General features: G+C 44.5%; 1 protein-coding gene across 2 annotated transcripts in view; it reads right to left on the reverse strand.

The window, feature by feature from the left end:
* Positions 1 to 25,976, reverse strand: part of LOC106859055 (phospholipid-transporting ATPase ID-like) — a 72,974-nt gene extending 46,998 nt beyond the window's left edge. Inside the window, exons 1-4 of one of the 2 annotated variants that reach the window (XM_088157146.1) lie at positions 25,741 to 25,976; positions 25,231 to 25,374; positions 18,267 to 18,345; positions 6,602 to 6,660 (exon numbers count right to left, since the gene is read on the reverse strand). In XM_088157146.1, the coding sequence (XP_088013272.1) occupies positions 6,602 to 6,660; positions 18,267 to 18,309 (102 nt within the window). In that variant the 5' untranslated portion in view covers positions 18,310 to 18,345; positions 25,231 to 25,374; positions 25,741 to 25,976. The remainder of the gene's footprint in view (positions 1 to 6,601; positions 6,661 to 18,266; positions 18,346 to 25,230; positions 25,375 to 25,740) is intronic. The other variant, XM_088157147.1, reaches the window with a different exon arrangement.
* Positions 25,977 to 26,616: the final 640 nt, after the last annotated feature.

Consider the following 26,616-nt stretch of genomic DNA (forward strand, 5'->3'; position numbering starts at 1 on the left):
ATCTCAGCTGGCCTCTGCTCTCAATCTTATCCTATTCTGTGGTGCTTAACGTCATCAAACCCTGTCACTCTTTAGAGCTGGACCAGAACCTGACTGGGGTGGGAGGGTTATTACAGGAGCCTGCAGTGCATTAAACAGTGCACACAAAGCCATCATTTCACAAACAATGCCTCCAACACATCATCTGCCTCACTGTCTCCACACTCTGCCTTCAGTGTGGGAGACTCCACAGAGAAAAAGTAATGGAAAGGAATAATCTTTGTAACAGCAATTAGGTATTGAGCGGCCTTACTGAAACTTCTGGTTTTCCTATAGATTCATAAAAACCAGCAGCTAAGAAGAGCAGTTCTATGGGTAAGCACAAAGATGGGGATGGGGAGCTTTACATTTATTCCCTGATCTGCTCTAGACTTCTGGTTGTCCAAGGGCAGTCCCTGCAGACACCTGTGTCCTAAATGAGCAGGTCTGAGTGTGGTTACCCACAGTCAGCCTGAAGCTCTCCAGATGCGAAGTTTGACACCAGAGCAATGTTGTCTGTGGGTGAGGGATTATTCTCATCTGCTCTTTTCAGGGGCTAGATTCACACCTCCTGGAGGTGTGACTCCACCAAAATGCTGTCCCTAAGAATAGTGCTCATCTCTCCACAGTTACACAAGTCCAGATCTGGCGGATGAGCTGTTACTTTGGGGGTGTTTTCAGAAGCCCGCCTGTGACGTCCGACAGCAAGCAAAACTCAGCAGATGGCTCCTACCTTAGATCGCTGAGCAAACAAATCATCTCCTTGCCATAAAAGTCACTGGAAATAAGCGACGCTTATGCTTTTGTGGCTCGATTATTTTTTGTGGCTAGATTACCTTTTGTGGCTAGATTACAGGGGCTACAGTGTATGGCAAGGTATTGGCTTTCTGTATTTATACCCCTGGCTCAGTGACATAATAGTTCCCAGCATCTGGACTACCTAAACGTGTAAATTTTAGCAAGACTTTGGTGACCCTGCAGGGAGGTGTTGTGCCACAACACTTGGCAATTTCCCTGGTACCTGTGTAGCACAGACCAATGGAACAGCTGAGCAGCAGAAATGTCTTTCCCAGGTGTTTTGGTAAAGCCTTGCCAAGGAGGTGGCAGAAGTGCAATTCCATGGCATTCTGTTTAACTGCAGCAGTGCCATTGGAAAGCACACGGAAGCCATAAGCAGAAATGTGACCAAAAGGGCTGTGAATGTGCTCGTGAAAATTTTTAATAAACTCATGTAACAGCACATATGCTGCCACCAAGGCTTTGTTTTCACAGGGAGTACACAACAATCAGACCAGATCAGTTTTAAGACTTGCAAGTTCACTGAATTATTCCTGATGGCAGGTAGCAGCCCAAGCTCAACAAAAGACTGATAAAGGCCAGAATGATGTAGTAGTGTTAATCTGGTCCCTGTAAAAGTCCCTGTAAAAAAGTAAATTCCCAGAAGTAACAGACTGGCTAAACACCAAAAATAAAAACGTCAATTTCCAAAGTACAGTTCTCTTTCCTTCCCTTTTTTTTTTCCCTCCCATTTTTCTTTCTTTTAAACAGAAAAAATACAGGAATGTCTTACATATGCAACCCCTTGACCCTCTCTTGACAGCACTAATGAAGTGAGTTCTCATCACATGTTGGGTATGCCAGGAAAATCTGCAGGAGACCGTGGCCACTGGTTGTGTTTTCCTATGCTGTTCCTTCAGTCTGGTGTCACCCCATTACTGAGAAGTTAATCATCAGTGTGGTGAGTGTCCTTGTCATGGTGGTGCAAAGGAGAGCACAGGGCTGGCATGGCTTGACAACCTCATGACATTGCTCACAGACAAGCCAAGCACAACACCCAAAGGTCTTGTCTCCTAGTCACCCCCTTCGACAGCTCTGTGCTCTCCTCTGGCTTGGCTCAGTACCTGAAGCTGCTGCCAGGCAGGAAGGAGGAAAGAAGGTGAGGGCAGAGCACAGCTCAGTGGTGTGAAGGAGAAAACTCCAAACCTCCTGTTTGTTTTCATTGTAGTCTCACACAGCAAGACTCCCAACCAGTGTGGTAGGAGTATTCTCTCCATGAGACTTAATCTCATGAGGAGTGGAGGACTTGATCCAAAGGAGTCTATCTGTAGGATATCTTTAGGAGTCAATCTTTATGCGCTTCTCAGGTGCCTAATGTGCCTTGAGGGCCTTGACCTCACCTGTAGTCTCCATCCACCAACCCTGTCCAGAGCTCAGGAGTTCACTTAAGCTCAGCCATCAGCCTTCTATCCTCCTCACCTCAGCTATGTTGTAGAAGTCCCTATCTCCAGACTGCCATCTATCCTACTTTCCCAGATATATCTATCCAGCTCTACTTCCTTGATGGACCTTGGGCCTCTGGTGTGGATTTGTCTTCAGCCCTGTCTCTCCCCACTTCTGCCTGGACTCCCTAGGAGGGCCCTGGACTTGGTTCATCACCTCACCTTATCTGGAATGGTCAGGATGGACCCATCACCAGCATCCTGCCCTGTCCCTGCCAGCCAGAGGCTGCAGGACTGCACCCTGGTCAGTGAGAGCTCTGCCTGAGCTGGGATCACCTCCACTTCCAGCTTGCCCCCTCTCGCAGTACAGCCCTGCTCTGCTCCCTAGCAGTGCCTCAGCTGCTCTTTGGATCAATCCAACTTACACCTTACTAAATGCAGAAGGAGCAGCAGAAGGGTATTGCTGCTGTAGCTATTCCCTCAGGGACTACTGAAACCACTTTTCACTTCATCATACCATACTCCCTTCAGTCTTGAGCATGAGGGACACTTGGGAACATTTGCAGGCTGAGACAGGAAGAGAGGGCAGCTGGTGCCACAGCCCTGACCACCCTGATAAGGTCCTTGAGGATCACCCACCAGGCAGCCTTCTGAGATCACAGCGTGCATGCAGAGGAGGTGGAGAAGAGTCTGAGCCACTGCCAGAGCTCCCTGCTCTCCAGTTAAATTTCTAAGAGACAAGAACCCAGCTGGCTGATCCAGCCCAGGGCAATGTATATTGGCTATAGGAAGTTATATACATCCCTCCTATTTCACTAGAGACTTCATGAGGTGACCAAGTCCAAGCAGCCCCCTTGCTGCTGGTCCTGATGAAAGAATGCTGGTTTGACCCTGGGTCCTAATCCAAGATGAAATTTGTCATTGACTCATAGGCCTTGCATTTCCTTTCCTATTGTCTTAAAGCCAGTTTCAAAGTTGTTTTCGCAGCCCTTCATGACGTCCCAGTGCAGCTGTGCTAAATTCCAGTGTGAAAGCAAAGAATTAAAAAGGGAACTAGGATCAGAGCAAACATTAAAAGCCTTCAGAAGAGATTTTCCCCTCCAGAGTGTTGATGAATAGCCTATCGTGGTGGACACACAGAGGCTGTCCCCTCTGTAGCTGTGCTGGGGACAGTGAAGACTGATTAAGTTAATTTAAGTCCTTAAATCTTGCTATACCACATCTGCCACCCTGTTTCCCACTTTATTTCAGTCTTCACACACACAAACCTCTTTCTGAATTCAGGAAGGATCTTTCTTTCTGCATTGTGAATACACACAGGATTAGGACTTGACTTTTCATTTTTTCATTTTCATTTTTGACCTATATTGAGCCCTTTTCTCTGCTACTCTAAGTGCCTTTTCACGCCAGTCATTCACACTTGGTTTCTAAGTAATTCCCAACTGATTTTGTGAGCTAGTGGGTAGTGTACATACCTTCACACTCAGCCCTTCCAGTGAACTGCAGAGCACTTTGTTGTAAAGTTTGTTTAATTTTTCTAACCCTTCTGCTCAACTACTGAGGCCTCAAGGCCGGAGAAGTGTGGCAGGCAGGGACACACTGCAGTTTAGCATCTCCTGTATTTTCTGGCAGCTGTGGGAGGGAATTTGCCATCTGAAGTCTCCTGCAAGTTGTAGTGTGATGGAGGTGGACATGCCCTTGCACGCACTGGCAGACATGGCTTTCCCTGCTGCAGCATCAGGTTCCTGCAAAGCTGGTTTGAGCAATTCTGGAGTCTTGCTTCATACCAGGAGGGCCACCTTCCAGCAGCTGGCAGAGCTGACTCCACAGATAATAGAGTTTTTCAAGTCTTTATCAGCTCGTTTCTTCTCCCTTCACAGATATCCCGGAGACTTTGTACAGGCAAGGGACAAAGTCCCACCAGGAATAAGAATATTCAGGGACAACTACCCACCTCTGGTTGTACTTTCTCACTTCCCTGTTCTCTCTGTGATAAAGGACGAAATCCCTCTGTACCTTTGATCTCTGCCTACATAATAGAAACTGTCCACTTAGTGAAAGGCTCAAATCTTCACACCAGGTGGGACATACAGCCTGGCCTCAGCAGTAAGTCAATACACAACACCTAGGTTTGCATTTCCCTTTCTTTTTCCTTATTGGCCTTTCTCAGCAACTGCCTCACCCTAAAGAAACATTTACCACCTCACCTAGCTTTGTTACAAGAACCTGTTCTATAGGTTTATGGCTAAAGTGCCCTTACAATAGCAAGAAATCTGAACCTCACTCCTGTGACTTTCACTATCTAAAATACTTTTAAAGCTTTGTTATATTGGTGGGTTTCCTTAGTGGTCCTTTCCCCCTGAACCACACCTGCTTAGCAGTGCGACCACAACATGATGAGACAAATCTGAAGGTGAGGAAAGTACCCAAATTTAACCCTTACCTGGAAGAGCTAACTTTTCAGGAGCATCATGGATATGTTAGGGAAGGATGCCAGGAGACTGTCTCCCTTTTTGTCCTTTCCACATTCATCAGCAATCTACAGCATGGGATCTGCAGTAATTAATGAGCTAGATTTGTTCTCTTCATACACCAAGGTAATGTGGAGTAAATAAATTGAATTTTGTGAGGACTTATTGGAAATAAGCAGCCCAGGAAACGATGTGCAGCCCTGTACAGTTAGGGCAGTTCTTGCATCACCACCAGAAGTCTGTTAGTACCTCACCATCCACTCACCACTTCAAGGCTTGTCTCTTTTTGGGCAGTTTTCTGGATTTCCTAAGCCTCAGTTTACACGGGACTCCAGAAATCATGAGCCATAGCTGACTAAAATGAGAGGCATGATTACCAAAACTCACTGCCAAGTCTTAACACATTATAATGAGCTGGCTTTTTGGCTGCTTTCACTTTATCACCTAATTATGGAAATTCTGAAGTGTTCTCAAAGTTGTCTACTTAATTGTGGCTAGTTGCAAATCCTTGGGCACAATCAAGCAATCAGCTGGGAAGCAGTATCATGCAAAACCATTTTTCTGAATGGCTTTTCACAGAATTAGGCTTGGAACCAGAAGAGTTGCTCTTTTCCTCTACCCTGACATAACTGCCTGTCTCCCTCCTACTTTCCTGTCCCACTACTGCACACAGTGATCATTCAGTGGAAGATGACAAAACCATGTGTAGTGTCAATACCCACCCCAGCACACTACTGACAAGTTGTGTGCAAATCAAGTTCACTTCCCAAGTCTCAAATCACCAGTCTTGATAAGATATTCATGCTGCATAGTACTTCACATATATATACTTCCACGTATTTCATATTCAGGACACATTACAGCAACTCTGGACCCTGGGACTCTAACCAATGTTGTGTAGTTTGTGGATGAAAAGCAACCACTGAAAACCACCATGTTGCCATTAGTCAAACCTGCTGGCAAGTCAGACTGTCCCCATCACAAGAAATTAGTGTGTTCTAAAATTCTTAGTTTTTTCAGCTCTTGCCAAGAAAATACTTGTGATGTTCCTAAACCAAAACATTATTCAAAGGACCTTCCGAGTAACTGAATGATTAATTTCACCACTGGAATTCAGATATTCAAAGGACAAAAATTCACAAAATTCACTTCAGTAATAACTGGCACCTGCAAACACTTTGAAAGAATGCAGCTTCAGGACGGCCTCACAGAAGAGATGTCCCTGCAGGCTGGCAGGACAGATCTAGTGGCTGAGCTAGCCCTCCTCTGCACACAGCATCAGAAAATGGTCCACAGGCTTTGGAAATCAAGTTGCCAAGGGGCTCCCTGGCGAATTAGCCTGGCAGACCTGGGACAAAGCCAGCTCGTGTGGGGGGCGCACTTTGGAACCACAGATTTCATGGCACAAAGTGAATCTAAGTGGGCTGTTAGGAATCTGGCAGAAAAGCTGGCAGAAAGCCACAAGGGCCAGATTCAAACCCTTCCTGACATAGATGATTTCACTGCAAAAGCTGAGGAACTGACACATTTCCTTTCATGTTTTACTTAAAATGGAGACAAATTTCCAAAGAAAACTCCTCCCAGGTTCTATTCTTGAAAGGCCTTGGAGCCTGATCCTGCAAACGCTTTGACTCACAAATAATTTTCTGGAAGTGTGCAAAGTCACTGTGTCATGCTTTTCCAGAATCGGATCTCCATCAACTGCCCATTTTTCAGGCTGACTCAGCAGCAATGCACCTCTGATGGTTCATCTGGCTTGTGTTTGCCTGGTTTGCAGAGCTGTAGCTGGCATGCAGCTCTGTTCACCCCTTTGAAACAGCACTTGAGATATGAAGCAGATGCAGCTACATCTGTGACTACATCTGTATGAAACAACATACTCTGGTTACTTACAGCATATTCAAACTGCAGATTAAAATCACGGTTGTTTGCTTGAAGTTGTCTCTCTTCCTCTGCAAAGAAAAGGAAACACATCAATCATGCTCGAGGGTAAGCAGAGTCTATACAGATGTGAATGAAGCATCAGAAAGTGCAAGCAGAGCTGCTAGAAAGGAATGGCACAGTGAATCAGAGCCCTGTGCCAACAGCCCCATGTCAGGGACCTGGGGTGCTGGTGACACTGATGGAGCTGCACTGTGGACTGCAACCACGGCACTCTTAACACCACCTAACAAATCTCCTCTACCCACCACTCACTGCAATGCTAGGGCCTGGTCAGGTTGTTCACCTTCTGGGTAGGAGTTCCCACTTAACTAGTGAAGCTCATTCCTCCTGTCCTGCTCCTTCTCTTCCTCCTGAAGTCTCTGGAGCTGTTGCCATCAGCCTACAGCTGGTGCCTTTCTTCCAGTACAGGTGCATTTCCGAGCATCATCCCACTGATGGGACACCATCACCACAGCTCTCATGAAATCAAAAATTACTGAAATGATATCAAAACGTCATCAAATCTGTCCTTTACCTCTAGGCAGGGTCTTGCCTCTCTCCCCCAGAAACGACAGAAAGTTCCAGTGACACTTGTTCTTCAATTACCTATTCCAGGACTGAAGTTTTCTTCACCTAGGGCAGTTTTTTCCCTACATTATCTAACATAAAACTCATTGCTTCAATTTCAAGAAGTTTTGTTTTCTCTCAGGAGGGTCAAAGGTGGTCTTCTGCTTCCTCTAAGTTCCTTGTCCTACTTGCCAAGGATGCAGAGTACAGAGAGTTGAGGGAGGGGATTGTCCCGCTCTGCTCTGCACTGGTGCAGCCTCACGTCGAGTCCTGTGTCCAGCTTTGGGCACCACAGAATACAAAAGGTATAAAAGCTATTAGAAAGAGACCAAAGGAGGGTCATGTGCATGGTGAAGGGACTGGAGGGGAAGCTATATGACGAACACCCAGGTCACTAGATCTGTCCAGCCTGGAGAGGAGTAGACTGAGGGGAGACCCCGTCCCTGTCTACAACTTCCTTGGGAGGGGAAGCAGAAGGGCAGGCACTGATCTCCCCTCTGGGTGCCCAGTGACAGGACCTGAGGGAATGGCCTGAGGTTGTGTCAGGGGAAGTTTAGGTTAGATATCAGAAAAAGGTTCTTCACCCAGGGGTTGGTTGGGTGCTGGAACAGCTCCCCAGGGAAGTGGTCACAGCAGCAAGCCTGACAGAGTTCTCAGGCACGAGGTGTGGTTCTTGGGGCTGCTCTGTGCAGGGATTCTATGATTCTGATTCCAAGTTCACTACATTCTGAGGGCTGTTATGACTTACTCCAGCCTTCCCAAGGGTAAGCAGCTCCTGTTTCTTCAGTCACTTCTTATGCATTAATCCATGAGTAGGAGCATCACTCTTGGTGCTCTCCAGTGGGCTTCCCAGCTAGTTCAGCCCATTATGGATGAATGCCCAAAACGGGCCATGGTTTGCAGCTGAGGCTTTACCAAAGCTGACCAGGGCACAAGGGACATGCAACTTTCCTTGCAGACATTGCATATCATACATAAGAATTCATCCAGGAGTAATTTAAAGTAATATCCTTATGCACCACCAGCACACAGAGGCTTCCCAGAATTTGATCCATTTTGGCAGATCCTTTCTGGCAGAGCCAGATGCCTCATCAAGCAATGCAAATCTTTCATTTGTCCTTGCTGAACTCCATCCAAATTCTTTCAGACTATTTCTCTAACTAGTCAATTCCAATCCTATCTTTCAGTGTGCGTGTAGCTTCTGCCAGCATGGTGCCATTCACAGATGTACCAAGTGTGTTCTTTATTCTGTCAGCCAAGATGTAGAAGTAAATATTGAATACCAGACTCAGGATGGGATATACCCCTGATGAATCTTTCAAGTTTCCTAATCAGTCATCAATATCTATTGTTAATGTCTTTTTTTTTTTTTTTTTTACAATCTGGCACTCACGGTTTTGTGACTTTATCTCAAGCATGTATCTCCAGTTTACTTGTAAAAAATGCCACAAGTGACAGTCAAGATACATGGCAACTATCTCAGTCTTTTTCAATAGCCCTCCAGCTACCACTAAAACAGAATTAGTTTTGGTTTGATGCAGTTTTTCATGACCGCTGACTATTAATCATCTCTTCCCCACACACATACTCGTAGTTACTTTGAAGCAGTTTTCTGTATTGTTTTAACCTTTACTCAAGTGAAGCCAATACATCTATAATTGCTCAGCTTTTCTTTTTTCCCTGTTTCAAGACAGATGCTGTGCTTGCTTTCTTCCCAGTCTTCTGAACTTTGCCTGCCTGTGAGCCACACTCTCAAAGGCAGAGCTGCTCCAGGGCATGCTTTACCTTACCCAGTCAACCATTCTCTCTCTATTCCAGCCCAAAACCTACCCCTTTCTCCTCTGCTTTTGGCAAGTATTATGTTAGATGTCTAGAGGGGGAAAAAAAAAATCAAAAACCCCCCAAACCACCACAACAAAACTTCTCTGATTTCTTAGCTTTATTTGCTAAGGCTTTTTCCACTGAGCCTCCCGAGAGACCCTAACTCTTACAGAATAACTTTTATTGCCCTTTATATTGTCCTTGATATCCTTTTCTCACTTTGAGCCTTTGCCACACTGTTTATGCTGGATAAAACAAACTGTTTTGCACCTTCTAGAGGCATCCTTCCTTTGACTGAAGCAAATGGGGAGCTTCTGATTTCACCATTTCACTCATCCTCCTGAGCCTTTCTCTGAAAGGTGGTAACTTATACATGTGCCCTTAATATCAATTAATAATATATGTGTCCTTAATATCAATTAATAATATATGTCCCCTTAATATGAATTATTTAAGGAAACAACAACCCTGTCTAATTCTCCGTGCACCCCAGGATTCCTTCCCATGAAGTCTCAGCTATTAGTCCTTCATATTTATTGAAGATTTCCTTCTTGAAGTCAATGTTAAACAATTTGATACTGTCAATTTTTCCTAAGTATCATAGCATCATTTCATAACTACTCCTGAATACACTCCCTCAGCTTTCAGAGGACCAGCCAGCTCCTCCCATTCCCTCCCTTTAGGAGGGAATCGTTTCTGAAATAACCTCCTCTCCTCTCCAAAAAATTACTCACCTCTGCACCAAAACTCTGAGCCAGCTGAATAGGTCGTGTTCCTCTACATTTCTCTCCAACTCTGCCTCTGCTCAGAAAGAATTCTTCATTTACCACCATGTCCTGCCTCTCAGAAAACTTTCTTTTTTTCCCACAAAAGATTTCCCTTCTTGGTTTGCTATGCTTGTGCTCATTGCCTTGCAGCATTACGAAGAGATCTGCAATATGCTCATCTCTTTCTTTAAGCTGCCTTTTAGACCACTCAGTCATAAAAGGAAAACTTCTGTTAACAATGCAGAGTTAGTTTTATTCTTTTCCATCAATATTCAGCCTCATCAGTTATCACAGCACATGTCTGCTACACCTATTAAATGATGTGTTAAGATACCCAGTTCTTCCTGTTTGTTCACTCTTGCATTAGCAAGCGTCTAAGCTGTTCAGAGCATTGAAGTGCTAGCCTTCCTCCTTTTCCTTCAATGACCCTGTAAATACAGAGCATCCCTAATTTTTAAGCCCTTTTTCAGATCACCATTTTTCGGTCTCTGTCTGTAGGCTATTTTCATCAAGCCCTCTAATCACTAATGTAAAACTATGTTAGCAGGCAAATGTGCTTTTCTCGTTTTTCAGGCTCATCTAACAGTATCAGTCATTTTGAAATCAGCTGCCCTCTGCCCTAAATGGACGATTCAGATCAACCACAGCAGCTTCATTCAATACCCTCAAAGTGCTTAATCCTTCACTGCTTTCCTCAGACAAATTTTTCTTATCTTCACAATGGGGAGAACAATGTACCAAGAGATCAGAGTCACTTATCTGGTGTGGAAAGAGGAAAACAGAAGCAGAGCTCAAGAGGTCCAGGCTTGCTGGGCTTCAACTATTGTGTTGTGTGCTTCTTCAGGAATTTTCCTGAGAGCAACCGGTATTCTCAGAGCTGATGAAAGATAAAGCTATTTGTGAAAAACAGAACTTCCCAACACTTGCCTGTTTCCTGCCATACAGTAAGTGCTATCCTTATCCCCTCCTCAGGGGCTCAAAGTCTAGTCCTGGGAGAAATGCCACAGAAGAGATAAATGGTGTTAATGTAAATAGGAATAGATGACAAAGCTTTAGAGAGCCTCAGTGTCACACAGCAGCTTCTGAAGTCCTCAGTGGCTTTCTGTTTTGTATGCAGAAACGGAAATCCAAGTGCTGCAGGCAAAAGTTGAACACGCCCTGAGTTCCTTTGGTCTTCCCAGGGCACACTGTGGGAGCAAGAAGCCATCCTCTTACTCAGGTTTCCCCCAGGGTCTTTGCAGACAGGGAGGAGGCATTTGACACATAGACTTGAACTCAAGAGTCTCAAATGCTCTTAAAATAAAGCTGACAAATGTATGTAACCCAGTGAGGAAAGGAGCCTCTCATAGCAGTGAGAGATGCACTCTCCAAATGGCTGTTATTCGAGAAACATTAATGACAGAAGATGACTCTGGGATGGCACAGAAACATGAGGCAGTGGCACATGAAACAGAACAGAAATGAGAATCAAGGCACTGCACTCCCATATGGCACCTAAGGGCAGGTTTGCTGTGATAACCCTTCCTTAAGGTCCCAGGTAACTGTGAACCTGGTTCAAAACTGAATGGAGCCTTTGTCTGCCACAGCCACCCATCTCTTTCAGAGGCGGTGTCCCTAAGGCCAAAACACAAGGCTAACTTCTACTGGCGAGAATTTAATTTCTCCTACTGGGTTATAGCCAATACCTTTGGCTAAATCAAGAAAAAACACAATAAATTTCACAGGGAGCCTCATCCCACAGCATCAGTGAAGAGAACTTCCTGTCCTTTGACTATACCAAAGGAGAACCACTCTGACCACAAGCACAGGGCAGCACTGCCTCAGTGGCTTTTACCAGCTGAGGACTGTGAGGTCCTGCTGCTGTGCCTCCTAATCCAGCAGTTCTCAATCATCATAGACCATGCAACTCTCATTTGTTTCTGGAACAGTCTGGACAGAAATGAAGACTCTTGGACGATGACAATAAACAAGAAATTAGGAATAGTCAAGCATTACACCAGCTTTGCCTGGAAACCATAACTCAGGGTTTTTTGGCTGTAGATCCAAGCGTGCATGTCTTATCATGCCCTGTTGATTCTGAAAGCAATGAGGAAAAAGGGAGGGGGAAGCTGTACGGATATCAGATGAGAAGTTTTTCATTTCTTGAAACTTTTTAATATATCTCTAAGTAAATCAAATGTTCTGCTTCTGCAAATTGCATTCACTGGAAAGAAGGAATGGTATTTGTACTCCAAGTTATCATTTCACTGCCACTGAAAACTATTTTAAATTATTCATCAGTGGAAACTCGGTGTACATAAATATGGCTTAGTGCCCAGTTCTTGGTCTAACCACTGAGACCAAGTCACTGGGAAAGTGCCTGTTTTCTCAGGCAGACAGTTTTAGAAGCTAAACCTCAGAATAACATCTGTATTTAATAAAATTAAACCCATGCCAAAAAATCAGCTATAAATGTAACTGGCCAGCCCACCAGCCTTCTTGCTTTAGGACTGCTGCATGGAAAAGTCCTGCAAAAGGTTAGATTCAAGATCTGGTCAGACAGCCTGGAAATTTGTTTCTGGTTTATGCTAAGGAACACATGCCAAGAGAAGTGTTTTCAACAGGGTATTGGAAAAGTTCTGTAGATACTGGGTCTTGTGGCTCCAAGAAATGGGAAGTTAAGATCTGCCTGGTTTTGCCAAGTCCAATACAAACTAGGCACTGATACTTCATGCACGAAATGAACACAGCCCAATTAGGGGAGTGCCTGCGTAACTAACCCTGACAACAGAACAGAGACAGCATAAACTCTGTAAAAATAATAATCTCTTCTCCACCCTTTAAACAAGTGACCTCAAGAGCAAAAACTCTGCCCTGGACCAGCTACAAAGAGTGGCATCCAGGAGTTGGACTCATCTCCTCGGCTTCCCTTACAGAGTGGTTCTTAGCAAAGCTATTATCCTTACCAAGTTGTGAAAGCTGTAACACATTGTTCTGGTTCCAAGGGAACTAACCCTACTGGGACTGTAATTCAGGTCTCTTCTGTAACAGGCTATAAGCAGTCTCAGAAGACCCCCTCTAGTCACACACCTCATGATGTGTCTCCTGCTACCTCCTGCTCCCATCTCCCTCAAAACTTCTGTTGTCCCTACTTTGGGGCACCTTATCACCACTGTGTAGCATAGCTTTTGGTATCACCTCTCAACTATGGCCACCTCACACCCAGGATCCAGGAGATCAGCCATCTCTTAACAGGCAGACAAATCCTGGCCATGTTTTCTGGTCTTTGCTGAACTCTTCTTGCACAAACGACTGAAAACTGCCATGGTGAGTCAGTACCTCTATCCTCCCCTCAAAAACCTGAGAATTACAGTCTCCATTGAAAGGTTACTCCATGGCAGAGGGCAAGCAATCATAAACTATATTAGGCAACCAAAATCTTTTTCTCCTAGGAGGTTATTGTACAAGCCAGTAGTTAAAATCTCCTTGCACCTTGAAGCAATATTTGCCCCTTTTTGCAATCATTTGGGGTTAAAGAACCATGCAACAAGTGTCTTGATTTGCAAGTGCTGTATCTGGATAAAGTCCTTGTCACTGGGGTAAAGAGAATGGGGTTATTTCTTACAGCACTGATACCACAGAATTTCACATTCTTAACACAGAGGTGCATTGCTAGGATCAGAGTGGCAACAAATGAACTTCATCCAAAACCAAAGCCAGGGATCTTTACAAAAGGTTCATCATCTCACACGGATCAGGGGATGCATGGGTGAAGCAAAGAGCGGCATGGCAGGTCTGAGGGTCACAGTAGTTAAATATCTATATTTCACAGCCAGTCTGGGACATTTTTCAGACCCTCACCACCTGAGTGTCACCCTCATGCTGTAACCTGAGCAGTGCTGCACACCTGCTGCTCTGCAGCACGAAACCAAAGCCCATCCCTGCCCTGAACTGCAGCCAGAGCCTGGCAGGGTTCAGCGAGCGTGGCTGGGGCAGCAGCAGCAGTGAGAAACCAGTGGGATGGAAACCGGGAGAGGGAGGTCAGAGCCAAGCCCAGCTCAGAGCACGAACATGTTCAGCTGCCTGGCAAACAAATGTGGTTTTTTACTGACTCGTAGGAGGGGCTCTCCTGGACTCCATGCTACAAATCCACAGATTTTTAATGTGCAGGTGCCCCCTCTCTCTGGCTGCCCTGGCTGGAGAGGATTTATGCTGGCAATAACATGCATTTTCATCTCAGAAGTGGAGTAGACTATGCTGACTCTGAGGCATTTAATTAAGAAAAGGCATGCATCATGACCTTTCAGGGACACCATCAACAATGGGTATATAGCCCTCTTTCATCCTTCCTGTCCCTCTGTTATTAAATAAATATATTTATTATGTCTTTCGGCCTGAAAAAAACAAGAACCCTCCTTCCTCCTGAAGAGATAAAATGCAAGAAATACACTTTTGTGGTCATGGACTGTGTCTTTGGTGATTGGTATTGAGCTCAACCTCCTGCTAAGCATCAAACAAACACCACATATAGTGGAATTTCTCACACAGGTACAACATTCCATATATCCCTGGTATAGAAAGCCAAATTATTTTGCTACTGGAATCACTAACAGAGGGCCCACTTTGGTGATGTACTGACCTCCTCCATTTTCATGCAACAGACGAAAGGGCTGAAATAAAAAACCCTGATGGTGAACTGGAAATATTTCTGCCTCAGGTCTAGTAAATTTTTAATATCAATATGAAGTTCAGTGGTAGACCCTGCCCTTTTCTAAACGCAGCATTTTATATTATCACCATAAGATAAGAGAAAAGAAGAAAAGACAGCTCAAAAAGGTTGCCCCAGATTTGCCCAGTGTGTGCAACACTTGTCAATAGCACTCTTGGGATACAGGTGGAAGAAGTGTTGGATAACCTTAAACCCATTTATATTCCCGTTTAGGTTTTTCTAGGAAGGGACATAGGCTGACTCATCTCTCTTCCCACCTCCTGCAATAACACCAGTCCTGGTTTCCCTTCCTTTCCTACTCCTGCAATGTCTCAGCCACCTGCCCTGGCTCTGGGCACAGGTGAGGGTTCATCATGTCTCAAAAATGCCTGGCAACAAATTAATTCTCAAGAAGCATCTACATCTTTTCATACTTGTTTCAGACCACTTCAGAATGAAATATACATTTTTCAAATATATTAGCAGTAGAAATTTTCCTTTCTTCATTTTGAAAAACTGATTCCCATCCTCCCCCCGTTGGTTTAGAATTTTATATCACTCTGTGTCCTGGTTTTATTTCTGATAGTAGTTCACAATATTTTGACTAATATTAGCATGCAAAAAAGAAAAGCAGCTGAAATAGTATTTTGTTTTTATTTTGAAAACTAGTCTGACAGTGACTGGCTGGCACATATAATTTCCTTTACTAGAAAACAGTATCTCCTAGACATGCTAGTAAATACCACAGCTTAACACAATTGCACATGTTGTTAATAACAGCAATGCATAGTGATAGAAAGTGATGCAAAAAAATCATAAAAATAAATACAGCTCCGGAAAGAACTTTGAAAAGTTTTTCAATTCACGGTTATTTCCCTCATGGGAAATTATGTAAAAATAAATACATTTTTCATACTCAATGTCTATTGTGCTAAGACATTTCCTATGGGACCAGAATGGGGATCCCAGAAGGCAGCTGAGCTCGATGTCATCGTGCCAGTCATGGGCTGCCTTCTTCAGGAGCTGCCAAGCTCTGCCCAGAGCCTGACTGCTCCAAGCCCAGCTGCCTTGGTGAGCAGCAACAAGGAAAACCCAGTGGAGCTTTCCAAAAGCCCCAGCTCAATTTATAACTTTCTCCCTCCTCTCTCAATGCCCTGAGTCAGCGCTTATGGAGATGAAACTGCAGCAATGATTACTCTTCCATCTGTGTAGATGAATTCTCCCTGCTCTCTGTTCCCATTTTTTTGATGGACAGTATCTGCCTATCCCTGTCTTCGGGTATGAAGCTCCAGTGCTGAACTAAACTGCCATGGGAGGAAGTTAGTGAATAGAGATATTCCACAATTATCAGCCAACCTTCCCCACAGTCGATGAACTAGAAGTGTCCCCGTTCCTCTCTGTTCCACCCATGTTCACTGTAGGTTAAACCTCAGTGTAAAAGATCTCAGGCACCTTTTCCATAGGAACACCTCTGCTGCTTATCTAAGAGGCTTACTCCCCTGCTTCAGCTGGAACAGCTTCACCACCTTTATCCAGCAACTGGTTTCCTCTGGGCATCTCCGTGTGTCAACATGAGCTGCGTTTTAGTTACACTCCTGATAACTTCTATAAAGAACTTGAGACTATAAAAAGCCGAGCCTTATCTCCAAGAAACTTAAGACCATGTAACCTGTCCTCTTAAACTACACCTATCATATTTCACCTGCACCTCAGCTCATGTGGAAACCATGCCTTGCTGGGAAGAAAGGCTGGATCTCACGGGAGCAATCCTGATCCCAGGTCCAGCAGCTGATGCCTGAGGTAATCCATTCTCTCCAATAAAAGTCATATCATGAGCATGGCTCTTCAGCAAGGTTAAACGTCATCCAGCTTTGTTTTTGGAACAGAAATTTGGTCTTTCCATGAGCAGTACTGCCTCTCCAAGATGAGCACATGTGATGTTCCCTGTGGGAGGGCCTTGCCTGCTCTCAGGCAGCACAGTCGTCTGGACCTCTACAAACACAAAGACTTATAAGCTCATGGATTAAAATAGCACTTCAACACTGGCATTTACACCTAGTTAAATGTTTGCAAGGAACAATCATAGCTTTGGGGCTGCAAGGCAAAATAATTAAAAACACGAGGAGGAGAAAACACTCTCAGCTTCCTGTTATGGAAGCTCCTCATTCCCTGATCACCTCTGCTTCCTTTAGCCTCTGAACTTTTTCCAGTTTGCCTTTATTGGTTTTGAACTGATGATCAGATGTGAAAAGAAATTATTCTTCCCAATAAAATATCTATATCTATTTAGGGTTTATATCTAGGAAGATCTGAGTTTCTCGAATACTTGGTTGAGAGTGGGTGGGCTGAACTCTTCCCTTATAAAACCCAGACTCCAGCCCAGGCAAAACACAACACTTTCCTAATTTAGCAACAGAATCTTTTTGGTAGTCTGAACAGCTATTGCTCTGCAAGTGGGGGTGCCCTGAGTGGACGGTGGCTCACAGACAAACCTGTGCTCCCTCATCTGCAAAGCCAAGATGGGGCAAAAAAGATTTGGGGCTGGCAGAGATCCTTCCCTGGGAGAAATCACAACCTCCTCTCCTGGGACTGCCGGAGAAGCAAACGGATGCCCCTGTCTCAACACCAGGGCTCACAGTCTGCCCTGGTCCAGGAAGGGGAAATAGCAGCACAATTGCAAAAATAAACCCCTGGGAAAAAGCTGTTCAGTCCTCTGAGCTCAGAGAGGTTGTCAAAATACAAGTAGGGCAGTAATTCCACATTCATAAAATACAGAGAGGAACACCCTGAAAGGAAAGGCTAGAGACTTTCCCTCTTCACCATGTCTGCAGGTCTGGATCCCTGACCAGAGAGCTCACACTGGGTGCACACACGTGTGCTGTCAGGGTGCATGTCTCTAATTTACTCTCTTTCTGAATTGGGGGAATATCTAGGCCTTTGCCATCATGAAATAGAATAATGTAATTGTTTAGATTGGAAAAGACCTCCAAGTTCAGCAAATCCAACTGTTTACATCACTAAACCATGTCCCTAAATACCACACCTACATATCTGTTAAACACCTCCAGATATGGTGACTCCACCATTGCCATGGGCAGCCTGTTCTGATGCTGGACAATCCTTTCTGTGAAGAAGTTTTTCCTAATATCCAACGTAAACTTCCCCTGGTGTATCAAGGCCATTTCTTCTTGTCCTGTTGCTTGTTAGCCGGGAGAAGAGACTGACCCCTGCCTAACTACACCTTCCTTTCAGGTAGTTTTAGAAAACAATAAGGTCTCCCCTGAGTCTCCTTTTCTCCAGATTAAACACTCCCTCAGCTGCTCTTTATAAGACTCGTGCTCCAGAGCCTTCACCAGCTTCTTCTCCCTTCTCTGGACACACTCCAGCACCTCAAAGTCTTTCTTGTGAGGGGCTCAAAACTGAACACAGAATTTGAGATGCACCAGTACATTTCATCATCCAAAGACTGCATGAGACCTTTGCACTGTGCATTGCTCATCCACCCACACCCGCAAAGGATTCCTGTATTAAAAAAAGCACCAAAACCCAACTTCCCCAAGGCAGTCATGTGTCACGACAGTGCACAAATTCTGTAGCTGGTCCTGTTGCTGATGTGCCCTCATTCCCAGTCCACAGCACTCCTCCAAGGCAGTGTGAAATGCAGAAAAAGGAAAGGAAGTGTATCTTCCCCCACCTGCTCTGGGCTAGACTTGCTCCCAAACAGGAGCTCAAGGACTTGCACGTGTTACATTCCTTTGCTCCCAAGACAATGGCATTACCAGACCGCACTCACCTTTCAATTTCTTTTTTCCAAATTTTAATCCAAATAGAGACATCCCAAAACTTTATTTTAGTCCAACTCCATGGAACTTCTGCAAGAGAAAAGAGAAGGCAGTTCACAACACATACAGCAGCACATACATACAATTCTATGTCAAATAAATGGGGGAAACAAATTCCTAAGCACTGTGGCCAACAGCCACAGTTTATCGTCTAGAACACATTAAAATACAAAACAGTCCTAGGTTTTCAGGTTGCACTGCATCAGTGGACTACATTACCTTGGACATGCTGATCAATTCATCTCCTGACATGACACAAAGGAGGAGCCAGTGGAGGAGAGATTTAAAAGGACATTCCCACTATTTTGGAGCTACATGAAAATGAGAAATACACACCCAGAGCTTGTACTTAAGGTACAGAGGAACTGTGTGTCTACCCAGAGCAAGACCAGCCTCCTTGAAGAGGAGGAAGCAGAGGGAAGCACTGGTTTCCTGTAAATCCGCCTCTGCTCAACATGTGCTGGCTCACACTGTTGTCCATTGCTGGTCATCCTGCATGTTTGGGGCAGACTAGAATAAAATTTCTCCCCCACTGGCTGCTAACTACCTGGCCCAGAAGCTAAGACCAGGCACCAGAATTTCATTTAAACACTTGAATATATCCCGATAGGTAGAGGAATTGAGCATTAAAAAAAAAAAATCACATCAAAACTGTCTGGTAGTGAAATTTTCAGTGTCCCAATCATCAGACACGTTTATTTAAAGGATTTGAAGGTGACAGTGGTGCTGACAACCTAGAGGATCTGAGAACATGAGAAAGTTGGCATTGCTTTGTGACCAGGAGCCTGAATCAGCAGGAGCACTGCACCAGTTGCTTAAGTGGTCAGTGAGGCAAACTGAGACACTTGAGAGAGTCACACTCTATCTAGAACAAGTTTTCTAGGTGACAGAATGTAGCTTTTGCACTTTATCCTATGCTATCTGTGCAGAGCAAGGGTGCCTAAGGAGACAGGAATAGCAAATATGTCATAATTTGGAAACATACATGTGAACACAGCCTCTGCCACTGCCCAAATGCAAGCCTGATACAACAGCACCAGTGCAAGCCTGGGCTTCATGTCTTTGCAGAAAATAAAGGTAAACTTCAAGGAAAACTCTACAATCCTAGCATATGTCAAACTTCTGCTATATTTAGCAGTTGCAGTTGCATGAGTCTGAATTCAGTGAGGGGCTTGGGAGCCTCTCTGTGCCCACTCTACTTGGAAGATGTCCTTTCCCTAGTCACTCATCCAATGTTTCTGCTCATCGTGACAAAAGCTTTGGTATCACCTCTCCCCAGAATTTCTATGCCCATGAAGCCAAACCACTTAAAGTTAAAATATGCAATGTCACAACCTAAATCTTTCTTGACCCTGCTGACCAAACTTACTTTCCATTCCTGACCTCAGTCAATCACTGTCAACATATTTCTTCCACATTTTAGTATTACCATTATGTCTCACAAAATCCTACTAACTAGGACAGAGAGCTCCCCATAAGATTGTGAGAATAGTGAGACACACTCCCCACACATGAAGAGGTAAAGATTTCCTAAAGCACCAGATTTCTCAGGAGCCACAGATCTGACAATCACTAATCTGGTAATCCTGGCAGCACTAGGATGCAAAAGGTTGATTAGTTGTAATGAAAATATTGATGATTACATGATCCATATGAACTCTGGACTTGCTGTATTTCCAAAACATTTTAGAAAAACAAAAGTCACTCCTCGCTGTCAGCACAAAGATGCATAAAGTTAGCTGGTTATAATCATCATATTGATGGTTACATGACCCATAGGAACCCTGGATCTTCATGTATTTTACAAATATTTTAGAAAAACAATCCCCAGCTACCAAACCTCTCCCAGCTGTGTACTCAATTGACGAGGCATACAATTTCAGCAGAGGGTGAAAAAAGGATGTTTATATCTTCGGGGGAGCAGAGAAGAGAAGGTGGTTATAAGCTTTCTCTCAGCAGTAATAACACGAAACAAACAATAGACTTTCACATCTTCCAAACAAAAACCTGAAACTTCCTTCAGCTCTGACACATGGCTTTTGCTAATTACTGTGATTCTTTGAACCCTGGTTTCTGGTGGGAATGCAGCATGACAAGAAGACTGAAACAATACAGTGTTTTGATATGGAAAGCATGTAGTTCCTACAGCTTCTCAGTGCATTAAATCAGGATTGCATGCATTCAAAGTCTTCATTCAGCAGTAAATTTAAAGTTACCATCATGGCCAGCACACATACCCTTATGGGCTTTCAATTCCCACAAAATTTCACCTTTTAGGGCAGACGTGGGTGATAACTTTGCCACATCCATTTGTACCAATTATCTCTCCAGTACATCATTTCTACCACACAGACTTGGCATACCTGCTCACTTAGTTAAATCCCAGGAGTAATGTATGAATCCTTCCCAAGCTGACCTGATCCTCTAGGCAAAACTCAGTTCCTGACTTGCCCAAACCACAATGTAATTTGAAAATGTGTCAGTATTCAATGGGCACACAGATGATGGCATTAAGGGCAAGCCACACCCCTATTGCATTGAGGTGTACCCTTTATTTTCATAATATTGCAAATATCTTCCTTTACTGCTTTGTTATTGACTCACACATCTAATCCCCACACTTCTTTACAGAGGAAAGCCACTCTCACAAGGGCTGTGGCTTCTGTGCAAGGCTGCCTGCCCACTCCCCCTCTGTGACAGTACACTGTCACACTTCCAGGTGTCTGTTTTCAGCCTGAGAGTTCACTGACCACCAGCTGCCAGCGTGAAAAGAAACACGAGCAAGTAATGGTGAAGTTGTCCCCTTTGGTGGAGCAGCAGGTACTGCTCCCGTTCATCTCAATTATCACAGCTTGTGCAGACAGATGTGCTCTCTTGGCTGACCTTGGCTCTTCCTGCCTTTCAGCCCCAGGTCTTTTTTCTTGGGTTATTTTAGACTCTCAATTCTACCTGCATGGTCCAACATCTTTGAGCCTGTATTCATCAACAACCTCCCTCAGGATATTTTTCCCCCCACAGATTTCACCTGTAATCAAAATTTGTGCCCCTGTTTAGTTTTCTTTATTTTCTTAATTTTTAAATCTGAGATTCAGTTTCCCTTCCAAACTTGCAATGATGGGTCATCAACTTCCTATCACTCACATCTATTTTTAATCACAGTTTTAATTTCTCTTTATGCTTCCAGGGAAAAAAAGTTACTGGGGGAAAAAAGTTATCTCATGTTCCGTTTGTTGTGTGGCATTAAGTACTTCTCAAATTTTGGACAATTTCATAGCCTCCTTTTCCTGAATTAATTAAAAACCCATAAACACACAAAACACATTCTATAGTCAGAAAAAAAGGCAATTTCCTGTTTGTGTTAATTTTCCCTGGCACCAGGTATGGTCAGGCAAAGTGAAGCACTGCTTCAGTCTCCTCTAGTTGCTTTCCACAGTCTGTGTCAGCCCTTCTGGACTTGTTGTTGTTGTTGTTTCATTTCCCACTTGATTATTTTTGGATTTTCTTCATTTCTTTTTACCCCAGTCATTCTGCACTATTCAATAATCAACTGGGGCTCAGAGTATTTGAGAACTCATGCAGGTCCAATCCCTCAGCTTAACAGGACACATGTTGCTTCCCCATGTTTTCAGAACCTATGTCAAAAATTATTTAAATTTCAAATTTCTAGTTCTTCACTTACAGGGAATTGGAGGTATAAACTACAAATAAATTTATCCCTTCTCACCATAGAACACTTTTGTACCTGCAGGGCTCTATGAACTGTCTATCTGTTGCTTACACGTCTGCAAAGAAAATTCACCTGCTTTATGGCTACTGACACTTTGATCAAGGGCTCTGGGTATTCCAATATACACAATGAGAAGCTGCTTTGACAGGTCTTGAAGAGGGAAGTGATGTTTTCTTACAAACCAAATTCTGCCTTATTTAAGAGAGACAGAAGAGAGGTGGGTCAAGACAATCTCAAAGAGAATGGTTTAAAAGCAGACCAGAGGAGAGGGGATTGAGAGTGGTGGTGGATCAACATGCCCTGGCCATGGCACTCCCAGCCCAGAGAGCCAAACGTGTCCTGGGCTGCATCCAGAGCCCCGTGGGCAGCAGGGCAGGGAGGGGATTCTGCCCCTCTGCTCTGCTCTGCTGAGACCCACCTGGAGCACTGCATCCAGAGCTGGGGTCCCTGCACAGGAGGGACAGGGACCTGCTGGAGTGAGCCCAGAGCAGGGACACAAAGATGGTCAGAGGGATGGAGGATCTCTGCTGTGAGGACAGACTGAGAGAGTGGGGGCTGTTTAGCCTGGAGAAGGGAAGGCTTTGACGAGATTTTAGAGCTAATTTCAGTATTTAGACTACAAGAGATCTTGAGAGATACTTTTGGCAAGCCATGTAATGCCAGGATAAGGGTGAATGGTTTCAAACTGAACGAGATTAGGCTTATATTAGATATTAGGAAGAAATTCTTTACTCTGAGGATGGTGAGACACTGGCATGGGCTGCCCAGAGAAGCTGTGGAAGCCCCATCCCTGGAAATGCCCAAGGCCAGGCTGGATGGGGCTCTGAGCAACCTGGTCCAGTGAAAGGTGTTCCTGCCCATGGCAGGGGAGTTGGAACAGGATGATCTTTCTGATCCAAATCATTCCACAATTTAGTGAGTTGGCACAACTGCAAAGCTCCTCCTGCACGAGGGGTAAGTTGCAATGAGCTACAACGTGTGGACTGTGCAAAGGTTCACTGAGGGCTGTACTGCGAACTAGAGGAGGAGGGAGGCATTTCCCACCACCACAGCCTTGAGTGGCAAAATGAGAAAAGACATGGCACAACCCGGATGAATACCGAGCAGATGTTGTGGATGGAAAACATGTCTCATTTCTTGGCCCTGTTTCTCTAGACAAAGCTATATGATGATTCAATGATAAATATGAAATAGAATATACTTGGTGCCTCTGCTCCTATCACTTCATTCCCAGACTCTGTTAAATGATCCATGTTGAATACAATCATTTTTGGAAGGGTTATTTTAATCCAGATCATGGGGTGCAGTTCAGTACAGACTGAAATTCCTGCCCAGGCAGTGGTCATATCAGATCTGAGGGGGCAGTGAATTGTGCTGTCGTATGAGAAGCAAACACCCAGAAATGAGGGGAATTAGTCAGAAGAATAAGATTTCTCCAGTCAGTTTTACCACCAAATATCCTATGTATGTATACACACAAAAACCAATCCTGTGCAGGTACAAATTCAGAAAGCATATCGTGCCTCCACTCACCTTTTCAGATCAGGTCAGTTTTTGCACCAAAGTTTGGGTTTTTTAAAATTTGTTTTTACATGATGTAGTGATCATGAATACTCACTGATCTTAGAGTTCTATTATTTTTCAGGCTAAAGTACTAAATATCCAACCAATAACTCAACATATGAAAAAATATGTCCCAAGCACTGAGCATTATGACAAAAAAGGTTGAAAACTTGTTCTCACTGCTCATTGCTCTTGGTGGAGTAATGATGTTAAATACGAGATCTCAGTCCCCAAATTTTGAACATGTATCACTTTACACTGGATTTAGAGGCACATCTGAGAAAATACTGAGGATTTAAAATACATCAGGTCCTCAGCCTCCTCATGTTTCATCCATGCCTTTGTTGCCACATGTCATATGCTGGACAGTCACATTCACTCACAGGTATTGCAAAAGAAGAATATCACAGTGCAGTGCTTGCCCAGGCTCTGGTAAGAGCAGTGTAAAGGCCTGGCACACCGGGCACAAACTGGCCTTGCCATGTGCCACACAGAGGCGTGCTTGCCAAGGAGCCCCTCTGAACTACAGCTGTACTGTTTCAGTCAAATTTGTCAAATTTTGGTTCCAAAGAGAACAATGCATTTGCCTGTCCCTACCAAAAGCAGACATAAAAATTTCAGCCTAATGCCTAAGTAATTAGTACTAATAATCTTTCACTGCTGAAATACATTTGCATTTCTACACCCCTCCTTACATCCTCTCGTGTTTGAATACCTCAAGAGCAAAACAGGGAATAGCATGTTTTGTACCACTCCCTGCTTTGCAAACACAGAACGTGAGCTGCAGGGTTGACAACCAAAATGTGTGTTTTGAATCCAGAAACTACGCTTTTTTCAGGACTGAAATCAGATTTGGCAGAATTAATACCTGGAATAAGTTTAAGGCACTGTAAGTGGTCACTCCTGGCATCAGGGTTTACAAAAGTAGTGTAGCCTCTGGTTTAAATCTACCGACTCAGGTGCAAAGAGTTTGAAAGTATCTCTGAAGCCTTCCTGCCTTTTCCATACAAGAAGAGGTATCCTGGATGAGGTGAGCCAGCCCTATAGCTATTCTCTGGTGCGGTTCCAATCTATATATACAGAAACCCATGAAACTCTGCGTTCCCACCCCTACACTCCAATGTGCCAATGCAATTAGCTGTAATTGCTGGGAAACAGGCTCAGTCTGTTATCTGCCACGTCTTAAAGTAATGATCCAACATCCTCCATCTGTCTTCATTAAAACACTCTTTAAACTGACACCAGGATGGCAGTCAAAAAAAAAACTGCATTCAGCTCCGCTGGGTGAGCTAGCTGCGGCGACGCTCGAATTACGAATCAACAGCTGTGGCGGAGCGGGTTCCCAAAGAGAAAGGCGGTCTGATCCCTCTGAAACAAACAATAGCAGCTTCCCCGGGCGGCTGCTGCTGCTCCTGCTGCTGCTGGGGATCACGCTCAGCTCAGCTCACTCCACCCAGACGGCTCCCAGCTCGCCCGTAGGAAAAGCTCAACCCCGAGCGCTTTGATTAAGCTTCGCGAAACTCTTGGATCTGAAAAAAAACCCCCAAAAGTTTCTGCCCCCCGCACCCCACCCCAAAAACTGGGAGGAAAAACAAGAGAGCGGAAAAGAGAGGTTTAAATCTTACCCTTGACGGCTTGTAAAAGTCACAGCAACAAAGTTGCTGCCCTCCATAGCACTCCGGTACACTCCTCTCTTCTCATTTACGCGCAGCTTTATCCCCTCCCAAGACCGGCGGCTTCGCTCGCAGCCGCAGCGCCGGGACATTCACCTAAGGACGCGAACCTTATCTGAGCTGTGAGATGGGCACCGCGTGTCCTCTCCGACACCCTGAAAATCCGCCGCTCCCTCGCTCTGACATACAATGTCCCGGCAACTACACTTACTCCAAGTCCCCTACTTCTTACTTCAGTCACTGGGCTTGGCTCCTTGCCAAGTTCTTTTTTTTTTTTTTTCTTTTCCTCCCCTTTTCTTTTTTTAATATTCTGTTTCCTGTAGAGAGGGAGAGTGTAGTAGCTCCCTTAAAAATAAAACGCTTCAGTGCTACAAACTGTGAAAGAGTAAAGCAGAAGAGCACAGCACCTAGGCTTGGGGAATCCCAAATAACTCCAGAGGCGAAGCTGCTCCCTTTACCTACCTCCTGCCCAACGCGGAAGCTTTCAGAAATAAAGCAACCGGGTAAAAGAGTCCAACATATCAAATTGCTTTCCAAAAGGATGAACTTGGGAAGGGATCCATTTCTTAGTAGCAGCCCCTCTCTCTGTGTCCGTAACACTGGAGTTGGTCAGGACTCCTTAAACCCAGAGACACAGTCCTACAAGCTGATCCCAAGGCTCCACCTCACCCACTTTCCAAAGTTGTGAGTAGCAAAAACTCTGCAGAGAAAAGCCTCATAGAGCACAATTGCATAACTCAACCACAGAGCTTCCTCCAGCCAGCCAGAGGATTGCTTCCGTGCCGAATTGCTTGCTCATCCCGAGAGCTTGACCTTCCCTTGCTCTCTGGCACACCTGCCTGACCGCACTGTGGTCACGGGGACCCTCCTCACCAGGACCCCCCAACACTCTCATAAGCCTTCCAGCCTTCCCACCCCATTTTCCCACCTTCAACAAATAAAACATTCACTTTTTTCCCCAAACTGTGGGACCCTTCACAATACAGTGCCAGCCTACATGCCAGTCCCCTGGCATTTTACCTGCCAGCTCCTCTAATCTCCAAAACTGGGGCAACTACAACTTTGATCCACTTCTAGCTTCCTTATACCTGTGAATTGCAATCATTTTTAAAGCACCATATTCTTTACATAGTCATGTTCACAGTAATGCCTGCCAGGAACACCTCCATGCATTGTGACAACACAACAATCTTTAACATTTCTATCTGTATTTGTGTCTGGTTTTTTCCTTCAACTTCTGAGTTTTCCTACAGGGAAATTCATTAACACTGTTAAAATTAATTTCATACCTACCCACTTGAATGTATTAATCAGCTGATTAATTATAGTAACACAAGA

The sequence above is a fragment of the Sturnus vulgaris genome, chromosome Z (assembly GCF_052056855.1).
Source record: "Sturnus vulgaris isolate bStuVul1 chromosome Z, bStuVul1.hap1, whole genome shotgun sequence".
Lineage (NCBI taxonomy): Eukaryota > Metazoa > Chordata > Aves > Passeriformes > Sturnidae > Sturnus > Sturnus vulgaris.